At 44.7% G+C, this 11,919-nt stretch overlaps 1 protein-coding gene across 1 annotated transcript in view; it reads left to right on the top strand.

Annotated features, from left to right (window-relative positions):
• Positions 1-1,170: 1,170 nt before the first annotated feature.
• USP22 (ubiquitin specific peptidase 22) overlaps positions 1,171-11,919 on the top strand; it is a 77,488-nt gene continuing 66,739 nt past the window's right edge. The window contains exon 1 of the mRNA XM_049874779.1: positions 1,171-1,579. Coding sequence (XP_049730736.1) covers positions 1,442-1,579 — 138 coding nt within the window. The 5' untranslated portion in view covers positions 1,171-1,441. The remainder of the gene's footprint in view (positions 1,580-11,919) is intronic.

The following is an 11,919-nucleotide window of genomic DNA, read 5'->3' as shown; positions in this document are numbered from 1 at the left end:
ACACTGTCCAATGTGGTAGCCACTGGCACTTTAAACGTGGCTAGCATGAATTGGATGTGCTCTAAGTGTAAAATACACACAGAATTTCCAAAAATTCATGCAAAAAAATGTAAAAATCTCATCAATAATGAAAAAATACTGTTTACATGTTGAAATAATATTTTGGCTATGCTGCATTAAATAAAATATATTAAATTTAATTTTGCCTGTTTCTTTCGTTTGTTTTAAACTCCCCTTTTCCCTTCTCCTCCTAGACCCTGGAAACCACTAATCTTCTTTAGTCCTGATGGATTTTCCTGTTCTAACTATTTCATAAATGTGGATCTATACATTGCCCTTTTATGTCTGGCTTATTTCTCTCAGCATAATGTTTTCAAGGTTCATCCATGTGGTTGCATGTATCAGAACTTGATTTCTCTTTACGATTGAATAACACTCCATTGTGTACGTGTGTGTCACGTTTTGTTTATTCGCTCATCTGCTGACAGACCTTTAAACTGTTGCCACTTTTTGGCGATGGTCAATAAAGCTCCTGCTTTTTTAAAATGCAGCTACTAGGAAATTTACAATTTTAGATATGTGGCTCACGTCATATTTCTGTTGGACAGCGTTGATGAGACCCTCACTTGAAGGTGGGGTCCTGGTGTAGGGGACTCCGTATGCTCCCTTGAGGCAGTGCCACACACCGGGTGAAGCCGGCAGCTCTAACTCATGGCTACGGAGCTGTGATGCCTGTGGGATAGGCTGCAAAGATGGAAGAGCCCTGCAGAAAGCCCAAAGGAGGGAATTTCTATTGGCAAAGGCATTGCTCGTGACCCAGGGAAGGCAGAGCAGGTCGAGGGATTTCTCAGAGACGCAGGAAGCAGTTTGCAAGACTGCAGGCTTTGCACCACCCCCAGCCCGTCGCTCCGCCTCTTTGCGGCAGAGCTCAGGCCGGTGCAAACCGGTTCAGAGCCCTGACAGACACCCCGCGTCACCCAATCCACAGCATGCCCCACCTCCCCGGCGATCGGTGGAGACCAGCACAGTCGGAGCCACTGCGGACTGGGCGCTGCTCTGAAAGAGACGGACTGCAATGGCAGCCAATGGCAGTGGTGGGCGTGGCCACGTGGCGGCCCGGCTTCCAATGGAGCTGGCCCAGGGGTGGGGCCTCGGTAGCATCACTCCCGCGGCCCTGACCACTGGAGGCCTCGGCGGTCGCTGGGCGCCGGGGACGGGGGTCTGCGGGGCGGGGCGGCGCCTGCGCAGTGCGGCCGGCGGGGGATGCAGTAATCGCGCCGGCACCGCCCAGGTCCCGCAGACCCGGAGCGCGGCGGTCGCTTGCGAGCTTCGTCCCCGCGCCGCCCTGGCGTCGTCCACGTCCTCGTCGCCGCCGCCGCCGCCCGCGCGCGGCCGGGCCCTGCCCCCTACGGCCTCCCGGAGCGAGGCGGAGGGCGAGGCCATGGACGCCGAGCTGGCGGTGGCGCCGTCCGGCTGCTCGCACTTGAGCAGCTTCAAGGTGGACAACTGGAAGCAGAATCTGCGCGCCATCTACCAGTGCTTCGTGTGGAGCGGCACCGCCGAGGCCCTCAAGCGCAAGGTGGGACACCCCAAATGAAGACCCTCAGCTGGGCGGGGGCTGCACACCTCGCGGGTGGCCGGGTGCTCCCAGCCCCCTGGGGGCGAGGGGCGCGTGGGGAGATTCGCGCAGGCGGCAGGGGGAGGGGCGACAGCCCTCCCTCCGTTCTTCCCCCTCCCCCATTCTTCTCTGCCTTCCATGTTCTCCCCTTCCCCATCCTTCCCCCACCATTCATACTTCTCTCTCCTCAGAAGGTTCTCTTCATAACTTTCTCCCTTCCCTTTTTCCCCACCCTTACTTTCCTCCACTCCCCCTTCCCCCTCCCATCTCCCCTCCCCTCTTTTTTCTCCTCTCTCTTCCTCTCCTCCCTTCTCTTCTTCACTCCTTCCTTCTCCCCTTCCCCCTCCTTTTCCTCCTCTCCCCGATCCCCCTCCCCCATCACTTTCCTCCTCTTTTCCCTTCCTCCTTTTCCTCCCCCTCCCATTCCTCCCTCTCCCCACCCTCCCTGACCTTCCCTCCCCTCCCGTCCCCCTCCCCCTTTCCCTTCTTCTCCCATCCCCCTCTACCAGGCCACCTCTTTTCTTCCCCCCTTTCCCCCCTCCTCCTCCTTTCCCCTCCTTCCCTCACCTTCTTTTCCCCCTCACCTTCCTCCTGCCCTCCCTTCGGGCGCGGGGTAGGGTAGGGCGGGGTCTCGGTGGGCTTGTGCAATTCCAGCGGTGGAGAGAGAGGAGCGCAAGTCTGGGAAGAGGCGCCTTTCTCCTGCAGGGTCTGTGCAGAAGGTCTCCGTTTTTCCAACACGAGGAACCCTACAGGGGCGGGAGTGTTGGGGAGTGGGAATAGGGTGCACTGAGAAAAAATAAGACAATAAAGGGAAGCAGTGTCGGAGACTTTTCCGGCAGCCTGCAGTGGATCAGCTCCTGCCATCTTCTCAAGTACCCTTTATGCTAGTGTCCATTCACGTCCAGAGGCGGGCCGTCTGGCCTAAGGAAACTGAAGAGCCATATGGCTACGACCGGGGCCTATTAGGACGTGGTTACAACTGTGGTCCTTGGGCAGAGCCCCGCACCAGGTGCGGGCTTTACGGGAACAAATATGGGCAGATGGCGTTCCCACCAACCCTCCCCGCCCCTGATTCAGGCGTGGACGCGGGTGGAGGCGGCGAGGAGTGGGTGGGCAGTTAGAAATGTAGCAAGCCTTGCCGCCCTGTAGAGCCACCGCGAAGCCGGGACTGCTGATTTGTATCGAGGTTTGGAGAATCCCTTGTGCTAAATGAGTGCATTTAAAAGAAAAGCTTAGATGGAAAGGTGAGGCAGCAGGAATTAGAGTCGCATGCCTTGTGCGAAGATAAGGAACTGACCCCTCTGTGAGACATTGAGGAAATACAAATTGTGTTATGCCCTTTCAGACATAACGTACATTCCCGTGATTAAGCCATTAAAGATTTGGAGATAAGAAATTCTTTCTTCTGAGCTGAATAGACTTTGACAATTTAACAAGATGATTTTGCAGAATATAGTCTGACGTTGGGAGTTGTTAGGCAATTTCCACATGAATAGCATTTTTTATTGGAAAACTAACAGTCTCACTGATATTGTAGGGAATGGGAAGCATTACCTCTTAGCATGGACAAAAATCTGAGGTGAGGTGGATTTCTAGTGGGATCCGTGTGAGAGTCCAGGAGCGATTAAATTATGACTTGCTAATGGAATTGCGGGAATTGAAATGGCTTTCTACAGGTGGTAACCTTATTCTCCCAAGATGCAGCTCTGTATAACTAATTTCTTGATTAAGACTTAAGCATGTAAGATTGATTTCCACTTGGCATTGAGTAGGCAATTCCTGCTCTTTTCCTCTCCTCATTTTTAACAAAACTGAAGGAATCAAGCTGAAACCATCATTAACTTGGCCTTGTTTCCTAAAGGAAAGAATTTTTTCCTATGTTGAAAGTAATCTTTTACTTTTTCCTTTCAGCTGCTTGGTTTGAAAGCTGCTGAACCACATCTTAACATTATTCATTAGTCAGAACTTGAGCTCTGTAAAAGAGGTAATGATACATGTTTCTTTCAAAATTCAGGGCTGTTACTATCGCAGTGCCTTTTGGTAAAATACCAGCCATGAACTCTTACTGGTATCCTCCCATTCTCTCTGAATCTTTGGGAGTCATTTTCTTGATCACTTCAGTTCCTGTATAACTGCATGTCTAGCACTCTCTAGTGGCCCAATGAAGGAAGACTTGCTTTGGGAAATAGTTTAACCTTGGTGATTAACGTTGAATAAACCATGTTTGACAGTTTGGATGAGGTTCTCAGCAGATCAGTGGGCTCAGTGCATTAGCTTCTAAAGATACGATGTTCCCTAAAAAAATATGGAATTTATGTTACAATTGTGCAGTCAGAGCTGCCTTTGGAGATTGACATCTTAGTAAGAACACAGCTACAAGTTAGCTACAGAAATTAATTCCTGGACGATTGGAAGTTAAAAGTTTTCTCATCCAAGGTGAGTTATGGTTGTGTATCCAGACTTTGATTCTTCTTTTGTTAGACAAGGAATGAGAAGAATGTGGTCAGATTTGATAACTTTCTGCCCAGGTTAAGCTTTTTATGGAATCAAAGTAAAACTTTGGTACTACTCAGTGTAAAAATGTTCTAGCATATTAGGACTCGGTGGTGCAAACAGTTAAGTGCTTGGCTACTAGCTGAAAGGTTGGTGGTTCAAACCTACCTAGAGGCGCCTTGGAAGACAGGCCTGGCGAACTGCTTCGGGAAGGTAACAGCCTTGAAAACTATGGAGCAGTTCTACTTTGCACACACACGCAGGGTTGCCATCAGTCACAGTTGACTCAATGTCAACTAATAACAACAATAAAAACATTGCCACGGTGAACTTACTCCTTTACGTTTCTGGCATGTGTAAAATATCTCTAACCACTTTAGAGTTTGTATGTAAAGATGGAAAAAAAAAAAAAAGATGGAAACTGGCAATAAAAACCGTAGGAAGTATGAGTTCTACTGGTTGTTATGACTTGACATACTCTGTATTTTGAATATATAGGCACGTTTTGCACAGGTAATGTTTTTTAGATAATCGTTTAACTCCATTTTCTTTAAACTGTTTCTTTGACTCTAAAATAGCTTATCTTCAAAACTCAGCTGTTTTGTGGATAGAGTAGTTTCAATACTTTAACCAAATGTACTTTCCCCAAAGTGAAGAGTTGCCAAACATATTGTTGGTAATTCTGGTTTAATTTGTGTGGTGATCTAGAGGACGGAAAACTGCATATCAAGGCTTCTGAGACACAGAATTCGGGGCCTAAAGGGACCCTTTGGGTAAAAATTCCTAGGGAAATCTTTGGGTTTGGGAAAGGGGCTAGCTAGAGAGGGAGGGAAGCTATCTGGGAAACAGTAGGTGAGGGGGTAGAGGACTTTAAGATCCAGAAATCATACCTCATCTGGCATTTTTTTTTTTTTTTTCTGTTTCTGTGTTTGCGGTCTTAACGCTGCAATATAAAGAAATTTGGGATAGACACTCTTTGGAAGAAAGTGGGGCGATTCCGTCTTGTTTGGAACTAAGGTCCAAAGTCAGCTCCGAACCCCTAAAGGAGTTGTGGACTTAACCTTTCTGAGATTAGTAAGATACCCCTGAGCTTCTGCCATGAGGAATTGAAATAAAAATTGTCCAATGGCCATGTAAACAGTATGCGTCAAATAGCAAGACGTTAAATGTCTGCCTTAAATTTTAGATGTTTTGTAGATGTCAGTGAAAATTCCTGCACTTAGGATAATTGAGTCTGAATACACAAAAGGAATATGTAGGTAATTCTAGATGTTCAAATGTCAGTTGGTTTTATGCTTAAAATTTGTGAGTCTGCATTTTAAAAAAATAATAAAAACGATAATATCCTCAATGGGTAAAAATAAAGTACTCAAAGGTTTATACAAGGTAAGTTCTCCCTGGCCTTCAGGTAATCACTGTTAAGGTTATTTTGCTGTCTGGGTCTTCCAGACGTCTTCAGAATTGCAAACGCATGCATATTGTTATGGGCCCTCAAGTTGATTCCGACTCACAGTGACCCTAGGACAGAGTAGAACTGCCCCCATAGGGTTTCTAGGCTATAAATCTTTACAGGAGCACAGCTGCCAGGTGTTTTCTCCCGAGTGCTTAACCCCTGCACCACCGGGGTTTCTGTTTTTTTTATTTGCCCATACATACAGATCTCACATTTTATTCTTTTCAGCTGTGCCCTTAATATTCCATTGAATGGAAACACCACTGTTTATTTTCTACTTTTTAATAAACTCTTTTGAAACTTAAACCCATTTCCATTGAGTCAATCCTGACTCATAGTGACCCTATAGGACAGAGTAGAACTGCCCCATAGAGTTTCCAGGGAGCTCCTCGTGGATTCGACAGCAGCTGTAGCACTTAACCACTACGCTGCCAGGGTTTCCTTTTGAAACTTAGACCTCTGGTAATCAGCTCAAAGGAGGCATAATCTTACACCAGGTATTTTTCACCATATATGTTTTTATTTGCTGCAGGGTTGAAATGTGAATGATTTGTCTACTTGGTATCCAACATGAACTGCACAGGCGTTTAAAAAGTACACTAAGTTCGAACAGCCTGACAGTGCCATCCGTAAATGCCAACAGCTCTACCATGAAAGCTGGCCCTTTGATGTATACGGAGGTTGCTGCTTTTTTTTTTTTTAAATATAATCTGGTTGATAACTGTTGATGGTTACTGAAGCTAGGTGCGAGTACCTGGGAGTTCATCGAGTACCTGGGAGTTCATCGTGCCTTTGTGTTTCTTTGAAAGTTTACATAATAAAAAGTTAAGCTGTTAAAGAATACATTCACAGTTTCGTGTATAGGAAACAACGGGATAGGGGGGTGGGATAGAGTGACTAAACGGAGAGAAATACAAACACTCCAGGCAAAGCACAACAGTGAACTTTAAAGAGATCCTTTCATAGGGAACAAGTATACCCTCCCGCCTTCCATTTTGTGCCTTCTAGGAAGTGAAGGTGCAGGCCATGGGTCTGTGGACACCTGCTTGAGAAGGAGCGGGCCTAGTTACTAAGCTGGGCTTGAGAGGCCGTCCCTGGCCTTGGGTTATAGTGGGGAAAGGGTGATCACTGAAGTGAATGGACTTGTAGTATTTATCTGGAGTCGTTGGTACTTTGCTGTGTGATTTAGAAAAAGATTTATTCCGTGGTCCTATACGGTCATCTCCTAGTTGCCATCCATTTTTATTGGTGTATTTTGGTTCTGAAGTCTGAGATCTTTCTATTAAGATATGACGTTTTCACGTCTCTTATGCTTGAATTTTTTGAGTAAAAACGGTTCTGTTACTGGTTTATACAAACAGAATACCTGGAGGGACTTTCTGAATGGTCTTGTGGGCAGCCTCAAAGTGTTTCTAGCTCACTTTTTATTTGTTACATCCTTTAAAAAAAGATTTTTTTTCCCAAACTTCCTTGGAGGAGTTATCTTTTTTAGTTGTTGATGAGTTAGATTTTGCAAACCGTTAAAGCAAAACATTGCACATTCATACTAGGTAGGGAATAGTTTTCCAAGTAAAATGTCTAAAAGTAAAATTTTTTTTTCTTCTATTAGGCTTTTTATTTTGAGATTTACCTGCTGTTACAAGAACTGTTACAGAGCTATCCTGATGATGCCTTTTACCTAGTTTCTCCCATGGTAACATCTTGCAAAACTACAGCAGAGTATCACCACCAGGGTGTTGACATTGATACACTTCACCTTTGATGCAATTCCACTGATCTCCTGCAGATTTCTCCAGTTGTGCTCATTGGTGTGTATGTGTGTGTTTTTAAAAACCAAAAACCCATTGCCGTCGAGTCGATTCTGACTCATAGAGACCCTATAGGACAAAGTAGAACTGCCCTGCAGGGTTTCCAAGGCTGTAAATCTTTTTTTTTGAGTTATTCTTTAGATGAAGGTTTACAGAACAAAGTAGTTTCTTATCATAGAGTTAGTACACACATGGTTCTAAGACATTGGTTAACAATCCCACAACATGTCACCACTCTCCCTTCTCAACCCTGGCTTCTCTTTTACCAGCTTTCCTGTTCCCTCCTGCCTTCCAGTCCCTGCCCCAGGGCTGGTGCACCCCTTTAGTCTTGTTTTGTTCCATGGCCTGTTCAGTCTTTGGCTGAAGGTTGAACCTCAGGAGTGGCCTCATTACTGAGCTGAAAGGGTGTCCGAGGGCCATACTCTCAGGATTTCTCCAGCCTCCTTCAGGCCAGCAAGTCTGATCATTCTTTTTGAGTTAGAATTCCAAGGCTGTATCTCTTTGTGGAAGCAGACTGCCACACCCTTCTCCTGCAGAACAGCTGGTGGGTTCATACTGCTGACCTTTTTATTAGCAGCCGAGGGCTTAACCACTGTGCGACCAGGGCTTCTTTCTGTGCTTTTAGCTCTATACAATTTAATAAACTCAATTGAGACTAGTTTTAGAAGTACAGAAAAGTTGCAATGATGTTACAGAGCTTTCCCATATTGCATTCCCCCCCCCCAAGTTTCTCCTATTGTTAACAGCTTACATTACTGTGGTACATTTAGCACAACTAATGACTGATATTGATCCATTATTATTAACTAAACAACATACTTTATTCAGATTTGCTTAGTTTTTACCTGATGTTCTTTTTCCGTTTAGGATCCTATTTAGGATCCCACATTACTTTTAGTCATCATGCCTCCTTAGGCTCTTCTTGGCTTGGGACAATTTCTCAGACTTGCCTTGTTGATGACCCTGACAGTTTTGAGCAGCACTGGTCAGGTATTTTGTAGACTGTCCCTCAATTGGGATTTGTCTGATATTTTTCTCAGGATTAGACTGGGGTTGTGGGTTTCTGGGAGTAAATGCCATTCTCATCATAACACTAGGTGATAAGTCCTGTTGATAGGGTACACACTATCAACAGGACCTATCACTTTGACGTGAACCTTGATCACCTGGCTGAGGTCGTGTTTGTCAGGTTTGTCCACTGTAATGTTAATCTTCCTCCCTGTCCCTCCATACTGTGCTCTTTGGAAGGAGGTCACTATGCTGAGCCCACACTGAAGGGGTTGGGGAGTGATGCCGTACTTCCCTGGGGGTGAGTATCTGCATCCATTATTAAGACAAGTGTGAGTCCATGCTGATGTCTCCAACTCTGATCCAGGACCCCCCGGGCCCAGTCTAGCCTTACCCTCTGGCTTATCTGTAGCTTCACTGCCCAGTGTTGGTCCGAGTAGGGGATGTTGTGTGCTTCTCTGCACTACACTGGGGAGCACATGCTGCCAGCTTGTTCCTTATCGGCACTGATAAAGTGGGTTAAGGGGGAGTCTTACAGATGCTCTGCTGTAAAGGTAGCCCTTTCCCTTTTAGTTAATAAACTGATCTTTAGGGTGATGCTTTGAAACTGAATACCTGATGCCCTAGCATTTTTTTTATGCAGTGGTTTTAGCATTCATTGACGATTCTTGCCTGAATCACTTATTACTATGATGGTTATAAAATTATTTTCTATTTTTGTCTTCTACACTTATTAGATGAAATTCTCTTGTAAAGACTATTTAAATGTGTGTGTGTAGTATTTCAGTATGAACTTTTATCGATCCCTTTTTTATTCTGTGTATAATAATTCATTCTTGTTACTGTTCTTTTTTTTTTTTTTTTTTTGCTTAAATTGTGCCTAATTTGGCCAGCAAGAAATCTTCAGAGGCTCCCATTGCTTTTCACATGTCCTCGTCAGCGTCTGAGGAGAAAAGTCAGTTTGTCATAAGTCAGTTGCTTGGAAGAGATCTAAGTAAGAACGTGTGTGTTCTCATTTAGGAACTTCACGTAATTCGTGAATTGTTTATGCCTCCAGTATGTGGCAGCTGTTCGTGGTGTCTACGGTGATGGCCATCAGTTGTGCTTGAGACAGCACGTAAGGAGGGCCCGAATGAGGGATTCGATTAAGTGCCTTTAAATGTGTATTGTGCATGGGCTCTTCCTGAGGAAAAAAGATGTAGTCGAGTAGTGTGTATGTATATTTACGCATATTTGTGATGTTCCTTCCCTGATCTTATTATAGTGTTGGGAGACGATAAACTTCCGTGCTTTATAGTTGTAGCTGATACGCTTCTGTGTAATTGTAATGGTTTTCCTTTTTGTGCAGCTAAAGTTCCTGAACCCCTTTTCTTTAGGCAGATTTTTCTATGTTGATGTTCTTGTATGAGAAGAACAGATGACACAATGTCAGATTTAAAATTCAGGGCTCTATTTTGGTCTCTTTAAATTTTTATTTTTTTGTATTTTAAAGAGGTGGTGCTGTGTTAAAATTGTATACTTAATACTGATAAGAATTGTGATGAATTTCTATTTTCAGGGTATTGCTAGTGTTGCATTAACTTTTTGTTCATATAAATAGAATTGGGCATACTTGTTTATTAAGCTCACAGAGGAGTTTTTTTTTTTTTTTTTTAATGTGCTTTAGATGAAGGTTTACAGAACAAACCAGTCTCTTATCAAACAGTATATACATTGTTGTATGAAGACGCTCCTTGGAAACTCTGTGGGGGAGTTCTACTCTGTCCTATAGGGTCGCTATGAGTCGGAATTGACTCGATGTTAGTGGGTTTTTCAGTGGATTATGACATTGGTTAACAACCCCACAACATACCAACACTCTCCTTTCTCAACCCCAGGGTTCCATGTTACCGGCTTTCTGGCTTCCTCCTGCCTTCCAGTCCCTGTCCCAGTGCTGGTACACCCCCTCAGCCTTGTTTTGTTCCATGGGCCTGTTCAATCTTTGGCTAAAGGGTGAACCTCAGGAGTGACCTCATTACTGAGCTGAAAGAGTGTCCAGGGGCCATACTCTCAAGGTTTCTCCAGTCTCACAGAGGAGTTTTTAAAAATCATGGTCATGCCTTTAAAATATCCTGAACGATAAAAATCAAGAGCACCTCTTAATTTTTCCCTTTCTTTACATGCGTGGCGAATAGTAAATAGATTGTGGTTTGTGGCTATAACTAAGAACCTCCAGAAATCCGTTCATAGCATTGTATTTACGTCTGAAAGGAAAATTCTGATGGTATTTGGAAACATCATTTGTTATTCATCAAGTGTGACCGTCTGTGTAATTTGAAAATTCCACCTGTATGCTGAAAGCTGTTAAAGCCTGTTAATTCCTTTGATTTATCACTGGAAGAAGAAATAGATGATACAACCACTACTTCTACAAGGTTTTAGAAGTCTTTAATACGCCTCAGTGTGCATTACATCAGGACGGTGGTTCTTAGCTGGGGAGTGTGGGGGAAGAGACAGCTATTTCTCCTCCAGGAGACATCTGGCAGTGTCTGGGGACAGTGTTGGTTGTCACACCTAGGAGTAGGATTGCTACTGGCATCTAGAGGGAGGAGGCCAGGGATGCCACTCAAAAACCCACAAAGCACAGGACAAGCCTCCCCCTCCCCACCACAAAGAGTTATCTAGCCTGAAATGTCAGTCATTTTAGTTTTAGTTTCTTCATATGTCAAAGGCTTAAAACCTTCTTCCTGGTGTGGCTTCAAGGAGGGAGCCGCAAACTCACAGCAAGTACCTGACACCTGTGTGAAGCACACCTTAGGCATGTAGTATGTAGTGTTTGTTTTGCCAGCCTTTGTGTTTTGAGCCTTTTATATTTTAACCTTTCCTTCCCTAGACCTTATTTTCTACCTTCCTTCATCTCCCCTGTACCCCATCAAAACAAAAGAGAATTGGATATTGTGGTGTTATTTTAGGAAATCCAGTTTGATGATCTGCAGAAGGTTTACAGTTAGTATAACGGTCAAATAGAAACAAATTTGGACTTGGTAAGGAGAGACTTAACTCCAAAGAATTATTGTGTGGGGGGATGGGGGGTGGGAGGGACCACTGGAAGAGGAAGAGGAGGGGGACTATTGCAGTAGGGGAACACTGACCAATTAGTTCAGTTAGCATCTCAAGAGTTAGGCAAAAATGGTGTTTCTTTTATAGAGGTGAGGATAAACAAGACTACAGAGACCCAGGTATGGGGAAGTGGGATGAGCACGATGGGATAGTAAATCAGAGATGGTTTTACTCTAAGGGCAGCCTTTTCTCCAGGGGAGGCCTTTAAGGAGGGGGGGTATGTTACATCCGGCTGAGGGAATTGGGAGGAGAGCTTAACCACTTTGGTTAATAAACATTTTGTTCTGATTGATCAGTGGAGACAAGCAGTTCTTCTTATCATTTATGAGGCAGGGAATGGGAGGGAACTCAGAGGGCACGTATCTGGCCTGTCATAGGTGAACAGGGGGACATCCCTGAGTCTTACCCAAGTCATATGGGGAAGAGTGGTTCTGGAACAC

Source organism: Elephas maximus, chromosome 2 (assembly GCF_024166365.1).
Source record: "Elephas maximus indicus isolate mEleMax1 chromosome 2, mEleMax1 primary haplotype, whole genome shotgun sequence".
NCBI lineage: Eukaryota > Metazoa > Chordata > Mammalia > Proboscidea > Elephantidae > Elephas > Elephas maximus.
This window is presented reverse-complemented; position numbering and strand designations above follow the sequence as displayed.